The sequence below is a fragment of the Guillardia theta genome, assembly GCF_000315625.1.
Source record: "Guillardia theta CCMP2712 unplaced genomic scaffold GUITHscaffold_190, whole genome shotgun sequence".
In the NCBI taxonomy this organism is placed as follows: domain Eukaryota; class Cryptophyceae; order Pyrenomonadales; family Geminigeraceae; genus Guillardia; species Guillardia theta.
Genome location: NW_005434486.1, coordinates 3377 through 20688, shown reverse-complemented (window position 1 = coordinate 20688; position 17312 = coordinate 3377). Strand labels below are relative to the sequence as shown.

Genomic DNA, 17312 nt, shown 5'->3' with positions numbered 1-17312 from the left:
AGGAGGAGGAGGAGCATTTCCCACCTCTCTTGTAAATTCTTCTGCAACGTAGTTACAAACTGTTTGATCGCGTAGTCAGGGCAGAAGATAAGGGTACATCCTCCTTTCATAGCCAGGGCGTCGCTGGTGCACGGGTCAGACGGGAGGAGGAGATGATGGGGAAGGGGAGAAGAGCGATGAGAGAAGTTTGTTAGGAAGGGGTGAGGAGGAGGAGGAGCAGAAGAGAAGAGGAACAGAAGAGAAGAGGAACAGAAGAGAAGAGGAACAGAAGAGAAGAGGAACAGAAGAGAAGAGGAACAGAAGAGAAGAGGAACAGAAGAGAAGAGGAACAGAAGAGAAGAGGAACAGAAGAGAAGAGGAACAGAAGAGAAGAGGAACAGAAGAGAAGAGGAACAGAAGAGAAGAGGAACAGAAGAGAAGAGGAACAGAAGAGAAGAGGAACAGAAGAGAAGAGGAACAGAAGAGAAGAGGAACAGGAGAGAAGAGGAACAGAAGAGAAGAGGAACAGAAGAGAAGAGGAACAGAAGAGAAGAGGAACAGGAGAGAGGAGGAGGAGGAGGTTGGGGGGGTGGGGGGCCAGGAGAGGAGGAGGTTGGGGGGGTGGGGGTCCAGTCACCTCAAGACACTTGCGAAGCGGAGCAGCTCGAAGTAGGGGAGGAGGAAGAATACTTCCCGTCCTCTTGCCTCCTTGTCTACACTCACCTGCCAGGCGGCATCAAACACCTCGACACTATCACTTCTCCTCGCCCTCGTCCTCGTCCTCGTCCCCCTGCTCCTGCTCCTGCTCCTGCCCCTGCCCCTGCCCCTGCCCCTGCTCCTGCTCCTGCTCCTGCTCCTGCTCCTGCTCCTGCTCCTGCTCCTGCTCCTGCTCCTGCTCCTGCTCCTTCTCCTCCCCGCCGCCGCATCGTCCTCGTCCATCGCACTTCCTTCTCCTCCCCCGTCCCATCCTCCTCTCCTCCTCTCTCACCGCAAATTCCTGAGGGGACGCCGCGATCTTCTCTGACTCAACAAACACAACGTGCGCCTGCAAGCTCGGAGGAAGCCGGTACTTCCTCCTCAGCTGGGAAATTTTCCTGCTGGGCTGCGCGATGGGAGCGTGCATGAACAGAGAGCCGAAGGCGTTGTGGCGGTCAGGTCCGTCTCCTGCTCCCCCTGCTCCCCCTGCTCCTCCTCCTGCTCCTCCGTCCCATGGTGGCGCCCACTGTCTCTGCATGAAAGGATCAGCATGGCGGGTGGAGGTGATAAGAGGAGGAGGAGGAGAGACAGGAAAGGGGAGGAAGGGTGAAGGAAAAAGGCGGTAGTGGAAGAGGAGGGGAGCAGACAGGAGGCGGGAGAGGGAGGGAGAGGAGACGGGGGCTTTACTTGCTGCATCGCTGTTAGCCAATTTCTCCCTAGTGCTCCCTGTCACGACAACGCGTCAAACATTCTACAGGAGAGAGGAGAGGAGAGGAGAGGAGAGGAGAGGAGAGGAGAGGAGAGGAGAGGAGAGGCGAGGAGAGGAGAGGAGAGGAGAGGAGAGGAGAGGAGAGGAGAGGAGAGGAGAGGAGAGGAGAGGAGAGGAGAGGAGAGGAGAGGAGAGGAGAGGAGAGGAGAGGAGACCAGGCAAGACAACAGTGGAGGAGAGCTGTTCAGTGATCAACCTTCTTCCTCTCGAAGAAATTCGAGTCTTGCTTCCTCCAGTTCGACTTGTGCGGGATGACCAGGCACATTCCTTGACTCCTCTCCTCCGCCTGCGTGCTGCCCTGCCGCCCCACCTTCTCCTCCTCTCTCTTCTCCTCCTTCGCCACGTCGCACCTCAGGAACGGGTGCAGGCCCAAGGAGCGCATGACGGTGAACCCTTGGCAGACTATCTCCCACGGGATAGCGCGGAGGAGCGCGCTGCAGGCTATGAAGAGGGGAGGAGGGAGAACGATCGCTTCCTCCTCCTTGTGCTTCGTCGCCGTCTGGAGCGACTTGAACATCATGAAACATCCTCTCTTCAGCCAGCTCCTCTTCCTCTTTGCCGTCCTGCTGCAGCCCTGCGTTGCCTCGCCAGGCTGCCCCTGCTTCAGCTTGGCTGCTTGCGATCCGTACTTCCAGTCTGCGGGAAACTGGTTGAAGGAGTTGAGAAGGATCTTTCCGAGCTCGCAAGATTTGAGAGGTTCCGATCTCTGCAACTGGCGAGAATGGAGAAGATCAGTGATTGAGATAGTGAGAGACACAGGGATCAGGCAGTGTGGAGGGGGGAGGAGAGGAAAGAGGAGGACAGGTGAGGCGAGGCGAGCAGAGTAGAGTAGAGTAAAAGAGAAGAGGGAGGGGAAAGCATAACAAGATTCGCAACAGAAAATTATCCGCAAAGTGTGTAAACAAAATAGGAGCTTAGTGTCAAGTCCATAAGTCCTCTTGTCGAATTTACAAGACTCAGCACTCTGCTTCATTACCAACAAATCTGAGCTCAAACTAGATCATCATCATCATCATCATCATCATCATCATCATCATTGTCATCATCATCATCATCAGCAGCAGCAGCAGCAAACAGTGCCCACCTGATTCGCCGCGTCCTTCTTGGCTGGATCTTCGCTCCCACCCATCGCCTGCCCACCTAGTTCCCTCCTGGAAGACAGCCCTTGCACAAAGTCTCCTATCACCGCAAGGGACGTCTGGTCAAACATTCCTCCGCTGTCTCCCGTCCCCAAGATCCGTGCCTCTAGCAGGCCGGCGTATGGGCTGTAGATCGCCAAGAACTGTTCCATCAGGCACAAGATGTAGATGTGACGGGACACAAGGTCAGAGTCCAGGCACAGGTTCAGCACGTTGCATGGAGGAGGCGGAGGTCGGAGAGGGAGGGGCTTCATCGATGGCGATCTGCCCGCCTGCTCCAGCTGCCCTGCGTCGGCTCGCATGCTTGCAGTGATTACTGTGGCCGAGCTCGTACAAACCCTCCAGATCTTCCTGAGGGTGTTCAGGTTTCTCCTCTGTACGTCCTCCTTGCTTAGCCTCCTGTTGTTGCCCAACCTTCCGATGCAGCGCATGGAATGCAGCAGCGACCACACCCTCCTGCCGTTCTCCGACGCCCTGCCCTCCTCCATGCCGTGCGACGACGAGAACCCGAGGTCGACCTCGAGGTTCAGGATCGTGTCGAAGATGGCGATGTGGTGGTTGATGGTCACCTTATCCCACACAAGCACAAACCTCGCCATCCTGTTCAGGATCCCCAGGATCGCCCTGGTGAACGCCAGGGGGCCGTCCGACACCAGCACGTTCCCAGCTGGAGAGACGAAGAGGCCGAAGAAGAGGTCGCGGCACTCGAGGAAGTGTGCCATGGCCGCGCTCCTCCTGCCCTGCAGCCAGCGGATCTCCGCCATGTTGAGGTGCGACCGGAGGAGGGTCATGATGTCCGATAGCGTCGCCGCGTTCTCCTCGAGCCCGAAGATGGAAGCTCGCTCGATGGAGCACAGGGGGTCCGAGTCGATGGCGTTGAGGTGCGGGGAGGTGCTGCTGCCCATGCTGCTTGCCCTCGATGCTGCCGACATCCGAGTGTTCATGTTCCCGCTGCTCCCCATGGAAGACTTTGTCTCCCTCCTCCTCATCCCTGGCCCGAGCATGGGCGAGTGGAGAGCGCTCCTCGACACGAAGTCCTTCGGTGCCGTCTTGAACAGCGTCGTCTCCCACTGCTTCTTCAGCAGGACGCAGGGGCACCATATGGCGTCCAGCCGCACCTGAGCATAGCAGCACGCGGCCTTAGACTCCATGCTTCGATCCCCGACGCGAGAGAACGCGTCCATGGCCATGTGCATTGATTCAGCCGCCCCCCTCCACAGATCCAGCGTGGAAGAGAAGGAGGGCAGGACACTAGCGTCCCCCTCCGACCGGCACGCCAGCGTCTGCAGCACCTTGCCACGGAGGAGGAAGAGCTGGCCGATGCCGCTGAGGCGGGTCTCCCCTGCTATCGCCTCGTCTATCTTCTTGAGCGCCTCCACGGCTCGTCCTGACCTGAGGAGATTTTTACACCCCAGGAGGGTAATGGCGAACAGCTCGGGCCCGGACAGCACCTCAGCAAAGCCCGAGGACGTCGCAGCGGCAGCAGAGGCCAGGCAGGCGTCGCACTCAGCTGTCTGCCAGAGCTCGTAGTGCCCGGTGGCGAGGAGGGCCTGGATGCTTGCCTTCTTGCTGGCGGGGAGGGAGCGGGAGAGGAGCTTCTTGAGGATGCGGACCCCCTTGACCGTCTCGTACCCATCGAGGTGGATCTTTGACAGCTTCATCAGGATGCGGAGGAATCTGGTGTCAAGGTTCTTGTAGCTGGCCAGGTACTCCAGCTCCATGTCGTTGGCAGCGTTGAGGAGGCCCTCGAGGGAGCTGCTGTCCTTCTTGTCCTTCCTCTCCTCCTGCAGGAACGCGATCGCAGCAAGGAGGATCTGCTCAGCCTGCGCGAAGTCCCCGTGCTCTACCAGGATGTCCGAGACCCTCTCGCTCACAAAGATGAACTCGTTGGACTTGCCGTCTTGCCTCGCCTTCCCCAGCACGATCGAGTAGTACCTCAAGCTCCTCTCGTAGTCCCCATGCTCAGTGCAGACCATAGCCAGCTGCCGGTAGAGCTGCTGGGGCTCTACCCCCGTCCTCAGCTTCTGACACTCCGCCGCTGCCTCCAGCGCCAGCACTCCGTACTTGTACTTGTTGTTCTCGAGGAGGACTGCAGCGTACGCCTGCAGCACGACCTCTCCCAAGCTCGACACAAGAAACTTGATCCCTGGGACGGGCTGAGCGCAGTTGTCAAGGATGTACAGGCTCTCCAGCAAGAGCTGCTCCGCCTTGACCCTGCCTGCCCCTTCCTTCTGCTGAAGGTAGAAGTTGCCGAGGACGAAGGCGCACTTGGCACGCAGGAAGAGGTCGGGTCGAGTCTTGGGGTAGATGTCCGCTAGCAGGCTGATCCTGTACTCCTCGTCGAGGAGGAGGCGGTCGAGGCTGACCATGTCAGGCATGTCCACGTCACCATCCTGCCACTCCACAGGGTTCTCCTGCTTGTGCCCCTTCATGTCGTGCACTACCTCCCTTGCGGTGATCGGCGACCGGCCCTTGAGACACAGTTGGATGTCCGCCAGAGCCGCCGCCTGAGCCTCGAAGCTGGTCCAACCCATCTCGCCGGATGACAGGTTCCCCTTCTCCAGGCGCCCCCAGTCCTCCAGCTGCCTGGCTTCTCCTCCCCACTCGATGACGGTGGTGTCTGCATCTGCGTTGGAGGGAGGCTCGTCTCGCTCCCTCCTGATCGCGCTCAAGAAGATCCTGCAAAAACCAGGGATGACAGAGGAGAACATCTCGGAGGAGCGATGGTGCGCAAACGTCTCAAGCTCCATCACGTCGTAGAAGTAGTCATTCTTCCTCCTCGAAACCTCTCGAGAGATCTTAAGGAAGCGCAAGAAATCGTTTTTGGACGAGCTGGTCCACAGCTGGGACGCCATCAACGTCACTGACTCGCAAGCTCGCATCACAGCCAACCACACGAGCTTGTCCTCTGCCTCCGTCGTCTTCCAATCCCTCTCCCTCTGCATCAACTTGCTCTCTGCGACGCCTCTGAAGAAGATGTCCGCATACTTCCAGAAATGTTGGCTGGCATCCGGCAATCGAAACAGGACGTGGCAATACTGAACGCACAGAATCGTCCAATCCCGAAGGGACCGCTCAGCGTTCTTCAGCCTCTCGTCGATCCCTTCGTAGTTAGCAGCCTGGCTGTGGAGCAAGTAACTTTGCCTCTGGCTCTTGATCAGTCCCTCGAGCCATTGTTGGGTAGCGGCCTCACTCATGATCCTCTTGGATCTGATCGAGTACAGCGGGCTGACCTTGGGGTACATGATGATGACTGGCTTCACAGACTTGCCGGACAGAGTCTTTGAGAACACCCACCTCTCAGGGAGGGAGTCGCCTGACTGACCTAGTCCCATCTCAATGTTCTCCGACGCCCTGCTGCCCGTGAACAGGCTCGAGCGCGAAGACTCCCTTGAGATGCTCTCAGAGGTTTCTCCCCTCAGCATGGCCTCAATCTCAAGCTCTCTGTCCCAATCCTCGTCCTCCTCATCGAACTCATCATCCTCCTCCACCGACTTCTCCGCCTGATCCTCGTTCTGCTTCCCCTCGTTGGACCCGAAATCGTCCATCTGCTCGTCAAAATCCACATCAGCGTTCTCCTCGTCTTCAGACAAGTACAGGCTGTCATCCTCATTCACTGACGGGCAATCGTGCGTAGCCTGAGACGTGTACATTGCTTCCTTGTACCAGCAAATAACAACCTTCAGCTTTCTTGGGGCGTTTTCAATCTTCTGCATCTCCATGAATTTATAGGTGGCAATCGAGTACTTGATGAAGGTCAAGGCCAAGTCAGGCGCCATCGAGCATTGCAACGTGGCTCCGACAAAGAAACATCCCATGAACAGCTCCTCATAATATTTCACAGTTTGGTCGTTTGAGTCATACTTGACGAGCGTATCTACAGACAGCGAAGGCTGCCTTGCAACGAGGCCCGCAAGGTACTGAGAGAAGTGCCATAACGCAGTCTTGGTCGAGCCGAGAGAGAGAGCCAAGATGCCAGAGTCAACATGCAGCCGCAGCCACAACGGTGACCACAGCGGAGACAGGCTCTTGGAGGACGAGATCGAGAAGAAGGCACGTTCCAGGTAAGCTTTCGCCGCGTTCAGATCCTGTATCTTCCTGGCCGTGATGGCCATCTCATGAAGGATGTGAGCCTCCGTGATCAGCTCTCCGGAAGCTTCGCTGCCCTCTTCGCCCGTCAAGTTCTGCTCGGCGGTCTGCAATGCCGTCTGCGCACGTTGCAACTTCAACATCGCTGCCCCCTGTTGGGACTTGGCACGATATGTCCGGGCAAGCTCAAGACAGGCCGAGAGCTCTGCTTGTAAACACTTACTTTCCATGGCGTCTGTAAGATTCTGTTCGAGGTCCTCGATCCTCGTTCTCGATTTGCCGTTGAATTTCTCGACCACATATTTATCATGGAATGAGTTGTACATGGATTGGACGTCCTTCAAAAGAGTTTTGACGGTGAAGAGACCTGAGTTTGAGCTGGAGAACAGACGGCACAAGTCATCAAGACAGTTAGCATCGATCGACAGGTCCGGCAAGACTTTGAGCAGCTCCTCCAAGTTGTTGCGCTCCGGTGCTCCAAGGCTGCTCTGGTTGTGGGCCTTGAGCTTGCTCTTGCTCTTCAACCTGTCAGCCTGAGGAGGAGCAGGAAACGCATCGCAGGAAGGTGAGTCAAAGTCGAAGTCGTCCTCCCAGTTCTCGGAGGCTGGGTCGGCACGCAGACCCACCAGGGCCTTGCCGTCATCAAGTGCTTCGCCGCCGAAAGCCTCACTAGGTTCCTCCCTGGCCCACAGCAAGATGTTCTTGTCTTGCTCTGCGTCTTCTATCAAGACATTTGCAGTCTGCAGGCTTGCTTCCATGGCCATATCACCACATCAATGGGATTGCAGCAGCATCGCCGCAGTAGAGCTTTAAGCAAGGTCCGTCCCACAGCCGATGGCGTTCAATGGTGCTGGCGACACTTCACGGAGTCGACCGAGCCCAGGGAGGAGACAGACTTGCTACAGCCTGGCACATCTGCTAGCTTCATTCACCACCTCCTGCTACTGTCCCGCTCACCTTCAAGTGTCTCCCCTTCCTACATGCCAACACCTGCCTTTTGAGCCCATGCGCCTGTGTTCCTCTCCCCTTCATCTCCACCGTTCTCACCAGCTTCCTTCTTGCTCTGCAATCGCCCTCACCGTCATGGCAGGTGGAGTTACTCTCCTAGTCCCCTCCTCCTCCTTCCTCTGTCTCCTCCTACCCCCTCGCTCCCGCACAGACATGTACACCATTCCTGTACATTCCGCACGAATTTACAATTACCTTTTTGGGGTTTTTAGATTAAAACCTTCCTGTATGGAGATCCGTATAACTCATATAATAGTACATAGATTTACATTACTTTTAGTTCAGTACAAATATTTCAACAAAATGTTTTAGTGAACAGGCCTTCTCGGTACCTTAGTATGAAATATTTCCGATACAGTATCAAAAAGGTACAAAATAAAATATTTCATATTCCGATTCTGTACCATCATGGTTCTATGTGTTGTACCCAAGTGATATCTGAAGTTTACAGTCACCGTACTTCAATATAAAAGTCACTGGTACTGAAACACGGATTGCTCAAAATTATAATTCGCCGGGATCGGAACTCTCACTGCCACTGCAGTTCCGGCGGGCCGAGCCGGGCAACACTCAGGCCGGGCCTCGGACTTGCGAGGGGGGAATCACTCGGTGAAACTGGAAGTAAAAGCTTTCAATATCAAAACTCTAGGTCACAAGAAATAAGGTCTCGCTCATTCACTTCAACTCGATCACGGCCCGCCTAACTCAACCCCCGCATCTCGTTGTTAATAAAGCGCAAACCCAAAGTGAGGAGAATGAAAAATCATCAATCAGTGAGGCATAACTGATTCGAAGTTGCACCGCGGCAGCGGCAAGTACACTGCTGATCAGTTCGGAGGCCACCTGCCAAACTGCCCAGAAGTGCCTGCAGTACTCGCAGGTGCAGCTGCCGAGACACTTCTGACACGCCTCTCTGCCCCTCTGGTGTCCGGCCCGCTGTACGTGAAGTCCTGGTACACTCCTCCGTAGTTCTGGAAGCCCACCAGCACCACGTCGTGGTCCCCAGCTTGAAGGTTGATGGAACCGCAAACCTTCACACCCCCATGCAGCCCGTCGTTGTTGACAACTTGTTGGTTGCCAAAGTAGACAATTGAACCATCATCAGAAGTAGAGCAGAAGGTATAGGTGCCTGCAATGATCACACGCACTTTTCCGTACACCTGCCATGCGTACTTGGAATCAGGCGTGTTCGGGACCCAATTTCTCAGCTCTCCAAGGGTGCTGAACTGGATGTAGGAAATCTTGGCCCCCCCGACGTACGACATGTGCGAGACATCCGGAACGTGATGGAGTTCGTAGTTGGTGGAGTACATCCGGATGGTCCACTCGGAGGGAGGAGGGAGAGGTGGGGCAGCCGTCGGCAAGCTGACCATGTGCCGGTACTGGTCCCCAGTGTCCGGGCCGGAGTAGGACGCGCTCTGATAAGCCTCTCCCCAATGGTTGAAGCCTTCAACGCGAACCTGGTGATCTCCTGGGTTCAGCTTGACACTTCCACATCTCCTGTCGGCCCCGTGCAAGCCATCGTTGTTGACGATGAGGTTGTCATCGACGAAGAGGTATGAGCCGTCATCAGAGGTCGAACAGAAAGAGTAGATGCCAGGAGCGTTGATCTTGACGGTTCCGTAGTACACCCACACAAAGTTGTTGTCTGGCATGCCAGGAATCATCCTCACAAACTCTCCGTTGTTGGGCACGTAGATATCTCTGTATGTCGCCTCGCCCACGAACGTCAAGAACTGCCAGTTTGCAAGAGCCATGTTCTGGATGTTGCTTCCTCTGAACAGCCGCACTGTCCATGCTGAGGGCTTGGGGGGAGCAGGTGCCTTGGAGCTGTCAGATCTGAGGTACCTCTTCACTCTGCCTGTGTCAGGCCCAATGTAGTGCGCAGCCATGTACGCTCCGCCGTAGTGCTGGAAGCCTGGAAGGAACATGGCGTGGGTCCCTGTCGAGAGCGAGATATCTCCGCATCTCTCCTGTGCTCCGTGGAGACCGTCGTTGTTAACGACCATCTTGCCGTCTACGTACATGAAGGATCCGTCGTCGGACGTGGTACAGAACGTGTATGTGCCGGCCCTGGTGACGTCCAGGTTGCCGTAGATGGCCCACACGTAGTTGTATGACGGCGTCTTGGGAACGGTACTGCGGAAATCGTCGAGGTCGTGGTAGTCGATGTATGGAGTTTTGCCTTCCTCAACAAAGTTCAAGAACGCAAGGTCAGGCGTGTACGTCAGCTCCTGGATCTCAGCCTGATACATCCTCATGGTGAAGGACGAAGGTGGAGGCAGGTCAGGTAGCTTGCCCTTGGAGCTGCCCTTACTCATCATCAGAATCTCTCCTCCTCCTGTGTCTGGCCCAGCGTAGGTGATGCTCTGGTAGATCCCTCCCCCATGCTGGAAGCCTTCCACAGTGACGGAGTGAGATCCTGCCCGTAGCTGCGCATTCCCGCAAGCCCTAACAGCTCCATGGAGTCCATTGTTCTCAACGATCAATTCGCCGTTGAGCAGCAGTCGGGACCCATCGTCCGACGTCGTGCACAAAGAGTAGGTCCCCGCAAACTCAACGTATAGCGACCCGTAGAAGATCCAGCTGTAGTCTGAGCTGGGCGTCTCAGACACGTACTGACGAAGCTCTTCCAGTGAGCTGACCCCGACGGTCTCGATGTCCTTGGCGCTTCCGACTGCAGTGACCATGATGGAGTCGGGGATCGCCTGCCTCAGCTGTCAGATCGTCACCTCCACGCCCAGCAGAGCCCCACCACTAGAGGTCTGTTCGATCTGAAAACCCGCAGGGCCCAGTCAGACGCCGGAGGCCTGTCTGGCAGGTTCGCCTCGGCGTCCTCGCTCCTAAGGAGCATCTTGTTGCCCAGGGTGTCTTGGCCCCTTGTCAAGCGTCAGAGCAGCGCGACTAGTCGCCAAGCATGTATACCTCCAGAAGGCGTGCAGGACGAAGGCGCCCGTGTTAACAAACGCCTTGACTCGGATGTGAACAAGGCCTTTGTTGACGTACGACGAGCGGCAGATCTCTCTGGAGCCGTGCAAGCCGTTGTTGTCAACCACGAGGTTGTCCTCCACAAATAGCTGCGACCTGCGTACGTCTCTCACCTTACACATGAGCAGCTGCTACCAGACCGTACCCGTCCGATGATGCAGTGCAGAAGTCGTAGGTGCCTCCGTTCTGGACCAGGATGTTTCCGTAGAACTCCACCGCAAAGTTTGACGCAGGCACCCCTGCGAAGTACTGCAGCAACGTGAGCCACGCGACCAGCCGTACACACGCATAAGTAGGAGGACAAGGTACTGCACTGACCTTGCGGAGTGTCTCGGTGCCCTGGAAGTTGATGTATGGAATAGTGGTGCTCCCAAGGTACCTCATGGCGTACATGGATGGGACGTTGAGAAGGGGCCCAGTCGACTGATACACCCGCACAGTCCAGCTTGATCGTGGTCTCTTGACAGCACCTTCAATCTGCGCACCCGTCACTCGTCTGTGTGGAGACTCTTCGATCATCCGCCAACCTTGAGAGACTGTACGCGGTCGTTCCAGCCCTCCCAGACGAGACAGTCGACTTTTCGTGGGCCGACGTAGACGATCTTGTTACCTTCGAAGTACCTTTGATCGTACATGGTCACCTGGAGACAGGCCCCGTCAGCTTCATCATCAATCCCAAGGTCGAGATACCGAAAGTTTCTCCGGGATGTACAAGGAGGACAGTGAGTTTGCTCTCAGTCTGCAGTTATGCAAAGCACACATGTCTTGGTCGTTGTCGCACTCATTGTTGCTAAATCTTGCCCATTCACCCTCCGGGAGGATTTGCTTCCATTCGGGGTCGTTGTTGGGATCTCCGCAGCTGCCCCCGAACACGACTTGATTCTTGTCAGTGCTGAGGTGAAACAGAAACGCACAGACGTCAGCAACGACGCTGAGCATACTCCCCTTCCCCGAGCTCACCTCGGCAAGCATGCATCCGGAGTGTAGCATTCTTCCCTCAACCGCCTCACGGTCTTGAAGCTCGACCGCACGTTCACCCTCATGCCCTGGACGAGCACAAGTCAGCCCCCGCACGGGCACGCCAAGATTAGGTCAGTAGAGGACTGCCGGATCAAGCCGTACCTGGAACTGATCGTTGAGCCCCCAGCAGCATAAGCCAACATCGTCGGCATGCGTACATCCTTCGCCTCCACAGGTCTTGGGACAGTCGCCCATGTCCTCCTCAGTACCTTTGCCTGTGTGGAGCATCACAACACGTCCGAGCCGCAGAGACGAGCCTTACAAGCTACACGCGACAGCCATATGGGACCTTGGCCTCCACCCTTCCTACGAGCCTTGCCTCCTTCTTCGAACCCGATGTTTCTGCAAACCACGTCGGCGGTGATCTGAGTGAAGCCTACTCCACACACAGTTCCCCAGACCTGAGCAGGACGTCATTAGGCCTCACACAAGATAGGACGCGAGACTCACTCCATTGTATAGGGTCTCAAGGCGGCAGGACGAGTAATCACAATCAACAAGGCGGGTGTAGAGGTTTCCACCACTGGGACAGAAGTATCGGCCAGGATTCCAGCTATCAGCTAGTGAAACTGTACAACGTACTTGAGGATCTAGCACATCGTTGTTTTGCATGGGCATACCTCCTCCCTGAACGCCATCCGGACCCATCGGGCCGGTCATGCCCGGGATACCCGTCACACCAATAGGCCCTCTGGCCCCTGATGATGTATCACAACTAGATTGTTCTGCACGCAACCTCCTCACCTGGAAGTCCTTTCTTCCCTTCGTGTCCAGGAACTCCAATCGCCCCCGAGAAACCCTGGGGGCCCACTGGCCCTTGAGGACCAGGAGCTCCGTCCGCACCGTTGAGCCCCGGAACCCCATTCAAACCTGCGACAAGTCAGTCGCTGCTCGATATCTTCCGCGTACAAGTCGTTTCATCATCTCTCTCTTCACTATCTGTAGCTTCATAAAGACTGCTTACCAGGCAAGCCGGGTGGACCTCTGCAACGCCGCCAAAAGAGCAAAGGAAGCAAACAAAGCACATTCAGCTCCTCATCACAGCACACTCTCTCAAAGCTCACTCTGGTCCTTTCACCAAGTGGTATGGAGCGCTGATGTCATCGGTCTCCTTTGTGTTGAGCTCTACTATCTCATCCTTCACGCCCGACACTGTGGACTTGACATACTCCGACAAATCCTTCTCCTGCTCATCAAGCTTCTCTGACATCTTGGCAGACTTCTTCAAGGCTTCCATGAGCCTGAAGTCAACATGAGCCAAGCATGCTCTTGGTGAGACACAATCAGATAGAGGGGCTCACCTCTTCATCCTCCTCTTCGATATGCTTTCCTCCTGAAGGAACGACTGCGGTATGTCCGGAGACTGGTCCTTGTCGCTTACTCCTGCTTGCGTGGAGGGCATGTAGTTGATGCCTCCTGCCTGCCCGTAGCTTGGAGGAGCTGAGATCTCTCCTTGAGATGAGAGAATCTGCTGTGTGGCTGGCTCCCATAACGCCTGTCCTTGGCTTCCGCCTAGCTCATATTCTCCACTGTAAAGTTCGGATGGGGAAGTATGACGCAAGAGCGAGCGGGGAGAGGCGAGAGCGATGAAGACGATCATGGCAGCGAGGCCACCTATGGCCAGGTAGCTGTATGCTCTGCTACCTCGACACCTGTTCCGCGCCTCCTCCTCCTCCTCCGGCGCGGAAGGGAGTCCGTCCTCCACTCCCCGCGCCATGGCGGTAGCGCACCGAAGTGTCTCTTCGATAGCAGGCTCCTGGATTTTACTCAACAAGGTACCCCCTACCCCCTCTTGCTCCTATCGTTGACCGTCTGCTTGTCTACAGAATGCTTGGTAAGCTAAAATGTTCAGTACAAATATCTACTTAAATTTAGTTTTACCCCGGTAGCAAGGTACAATTTTCTGTACGAATGAGTAATATAAATATAATGATTGTTCACTTGTCCCGCAGATGCTGCAATGCGGGCAGAGGAAGGGAACGTGACCTTGCATGTGATTAGACACTTACAAACACCAAGATGATCAAGTGGCGAATGGTAATGTTTGTAAGGCTGTGAAGTGTAAGTTGTGAGAAGGACAAGATTGAGTGAACCGTTAAAGAGGTAAACGTGAGATTATCACCAACTTAGAACATGGTGATAAAGGTGCCTGAATGTATATCATAGCATATTTCAAAGGATGCCCTTAATTTTCAAACAATTGAACTACTTTCCCTCCATCATGAAGGAATTTGTGATCAAGGAGAGACTCCTCCCTAACTACTACTCGGTTTGAATAGATGCTCCAAATCAATCATTTGTTGTTGAGTGGTAATTAATCATGACCATGGTATGAAACAAGTGATAGACAAGGTTTGAAACAAACAATCAGAACATCCCAAAATCAAACATTCCACCAACAATTGAACAATGTATTTGAGCCACCTAAAGAGATCAAGACTGGTGACAGGGCAATATTGTGACAACCACCCAAACACCAGATGCACATTTTACATTCATTCCACGTACTTGCATAACGTATCAATCACACAGTTCCTTCTGCATTCTTTCATAATGTATCAATCTCACATTTCATTCTACATTAATTCATAATGTTCAAATCTACATTTCATTCCACACTCTTTCGTGATGTGTCAATCTCATCCCGATGTGGTATCGGTGCTGCATTCTTGGATATCCATGCATTCTGCTTCGAAGACTGGAGATTTGTTCAATCCATCTACCACAGCTCACACATCCGTCTGGTTTTCGCCTGCAGTCTTCCATTCTGCTGGCGGCTTGCACTCTCTGATCAAAAACCTATCTGCACTCCGACAACCTGACAACAAACCGTTCAGAACGAGTATTCGTTTCCGATGACATGGCAATGGCTGTCATTGCTTCCATTATGAGTTGATTACTCATGTGATTGGTGCGATTCACCTTCCTGAAACTTTCAATTCCAAGTTGAAACCTGATTCATGCTGACCACGCTGCTCCATCCATCCCTTGACTTTCTCCTGGATAAAACAGAATCTTGTTGAACAGTCATGGCAACAGTCTTAATGACTTGAGAAGTCACTTCTGCAGGCCAAAAAGTTCATCTTCTTGAGAAGACATACACACGGTGGGGCCCTGGTTGCAAGAATCCTTGTAAGGTGTACAAGGGTGATCTCAAATACCAACGTAAGTCTTGTGAATCAGGCCAGAAGTTATCACGTTGTCGAGATGAACATGTTGAAAGATACTCTTGCTTAATCTTGCATTGTGATCTCACCCTGCACAGGCATGCTGGGCGTTGTGCTCCTGCACCTGCCGCCGCTGCATTCTGGAAGACCGGAAACGTCTCTGAGGCAGACTCGGTATTTATTACCGTATTTTTTATTTTTCGCAAGCAGCAGTTGTACTACCACAGAAATATACTCAACTTCATTTATATATAAAGTCGTACTATTTAAAGATTAATTATATATCTACAAACTGTACTGATAAAGCAAAATTTTCTTGCATAAAACAATATCGCATTTTGGGAAACAAATCCAAAGCATTTCCCAAAATATTTGATATATTCATTTATATATTGTAAACATGAGCCGAAATCTGAACCTCACTTTTTAATTGTTTGTGTACAAGGCGAACACTCAAATTCAACTTCGGAACTCTCTGACGCAACAAACAAGAAAAATCATTGAATATCTTTTTGTTCATTTGAACTTTACAGAGACCATTTGAACTGAATATTCTTTTGAGTTTCCCATCACCGGTCAAGGGCATCCAGGGTCACAAAGGGGGTGGGGGGTACAGTTGATTGTTTTGACTTAATTCTTTGGGTCTGACTCTTGGGATCGACCCTTCACAGTGCCGCCGCCCATGGCGCGGGGAGAGGAAGACAGACTTCCTTCCGCGCCGGAGGAGACGGCACAGACGGCTCGAGGTAGCAGAGCATATAGCTACTTGGCCATAGGTGGCCTCGCTGCCATGATCGTCTTCATCGCTCTCGCCTCTCCCCGCTCGCTCTTGCGTCATACTTCCCCATCCGAACTTTACAGTGGAGAATATGAGCTAGGCGGAAGCCAAGGACAGGCGTTATGGGAGCCAGCCACACAGCAGATTCTCTCATCTCAAGGAGAGATCTCAGCTCCTCCAAGCTACGGGCAGGCAGGAGGCATCAACTACATGCCCTCCACGCAAGCAGGAGTAAGTGATGAGGACCAGTCTCCGGACGTTCCCGAGTCGTTCCTTCAGGAGGAAAGCATATCGAAGAGGAGGATGAAGAGGTGAGCCCCTCTATCTGATTGTGTCTCACCAAGAGCATGCTTGGCTCATGTTGACTTCAGGCTCATGGAAGCCTTGAAGAAGTCTGCCAAGATGTCAGAGAAGCTTGATGAGCAGGAGAAGGATTTGTCGGAGTATGTCAAGTCCACAGTGTCGGGCGTGAAGGATGAGATAGTAGAGCTCAACACAAAGGAGACCGATGACATCAGCGCTCCATACCACTTGGTGCAAGGACCAGAGTGAGCTTTGAGAGAGTGTGCTGTGATGAGGAGCTGAATGTGCTTTGTTTGCTTCCTTTGCTCTTTTGGCGGCGTTGCAGAGGTCCACCCGGCTTGCCTGGTAAGCAGTCTTTATGAAGCTACAGATAGTGAAGAGAGAGATGATGAAACAACTTGTACGCGGAAGATATCGAGCATCGACTGACTTGTCGCAGGTATGAATGGCTCCCCGGGAGCTAATGGTGCCGACGGCATTGAAGGGCCCCAAGGACCAAAGGGTCCTCAGGGCCTCGCAGGACCCATGGGCAAGCCTGGGATCGAAGGACTTCCAGGACCTGCAGGTGAGGAGGTTGCGTGCAGAACAATCTAGTTGTGATACATCATCAGGCGTCAGAGGCTTCAGCGGTGTCACCGGAATCACTGGAATTAGTGGCCCGATGGGTCCGGATGGCATTCAGGGAGAAGGTATGCCCATGCAAAACAACGATGTGCTAGATCCTCAAGTACTTTGTACAGCTCCTGTCGGTGAGAGTTGGAAGCCTGGCAGATACTTCTGCCCTGGCGGTGGAAACCTCTACACCCGCCTTGTTGATTGTGATTACTCGGCCTGCCGCCTTGAGACCCTATACAATGGAGTGAGTCTCGCGTCCTATCTTGTGTGAGGCCTAATGACGTCCTGCTCAGGTCTGGGGAACTGTGTGTGGAGTAGGCTTCACTCAGATCACCGCCGACCTGGTTTGCCGCAACATCGGGTTCGAAGAAGGAGGCAAGCTCCTGAGAAAAGGTGGTGGCAAAGGTCCCATATGGCTGTCGCGTGTAGCTTGTAAGGCTCGTCTCTGCGGCTCGGACGTGTTGTGATGCTCCACACAGGCAAAGGTACTGAGGAGGACATGGGCGACTGTCCCAAGACCTGTGGAGGCGAAGGATGTACGCATGCCGACGATGTTGGCTTATGCTGCTGGGGGCTCAACGATCAGTTCCAGGTACGGCTTGATCCGGCAGTCCTCTACTGACCTAATCTTGGCGTGCCCGTGCGGGGGCTGACTTGTGCTCGTCCAGGGCATGAGGGTGAACGTGCGTTCGAGCTTCAAGACCGTGAGGCGGTTGAGGGAAGAATGCTACACTCCGGATGCATGCTTGCCGAGGTGAGCT

General features: G+C 54.2%; 3 protein-coding genes across 3 annotated transcripts in view; 1 reads left to right on the top strand and 2 right to left on the bottom strand.

Annotated features, from left to right (window-relative positions):
* The window catches only part of GUITHDRAFT_148091 (hypothetical protein), a gene marked incomplete at both ends in the record, with an annotated part of 8853 nt that extends 1417 nt beyond the window's left edge, over positions 1–7436 (bottom strand). Inside the window, 6 exons of the mRNA XM_005820106.1 lie at positions 25–123; positions 617–702; positions 968–1207; positions 1363–1401; positions 1641–2156; positions 2529–7436. Of these exons, the coding sequence (XP_005820163.1) occupies positions 25–123; positions 617–702; positions 968–1207; positions 1363–1401; positions 1641–2156; positions 2529–7436 (5888 nt within the window). The remainder of the gene's footprint in view (positions 1–24; positions 124–616; positions 703–967; positions 1208–1362; positions 1402–1640; positions 2157–2528) is intronic.
* Positions 7437–8297: 861 nt separating this feature from the next.
* On the bottom strand, positions 8298–13405 carry GUITHDRAFT_166530 (hypothetical protein; the record flags this gene model as incomplete). Its single annotated transcript, XM_005820105.1, has 16 exons — positions 8298–10388; positions 10463–10559; positions 10606–10757; positions 10804–10917; positions 10987–11145; positions 11196–11309; positions 11359–11560; positions 11629–11714; positions 11791–11903; positions 11978–12089; positions 12139–12257; positions 12309–12386; positions 12433–12558; positions 12653–12672; positions 12753–12929; positions 12990–13405. The coding sequence occupies 16 exons, from the start codon at positions 13403–13405 to the stop codon at positions 8508–8510; spliced, it is 3966 nt and encodes a 1321-aa protein (XP_005820162.1). The 3' UTR covers positions 8298–8507.
* A 2966-nt stretch (positions 13406–16371) lies between these two features.
* Positions 16372–16530, top strand: GUITHDRAFT_81683 (hypothetical protein; the record flags this gene model as incomplete). Its single annotated transcript, XM_005820104.1, has 1 exon — positions 16372–16530. A coding segment is annotated over one exon (159 nt), but the record flags the coding sequence as incomplete, so codon positions are not given.
* Positions 16531–17312: the final 782 nt, after the last annotated feature.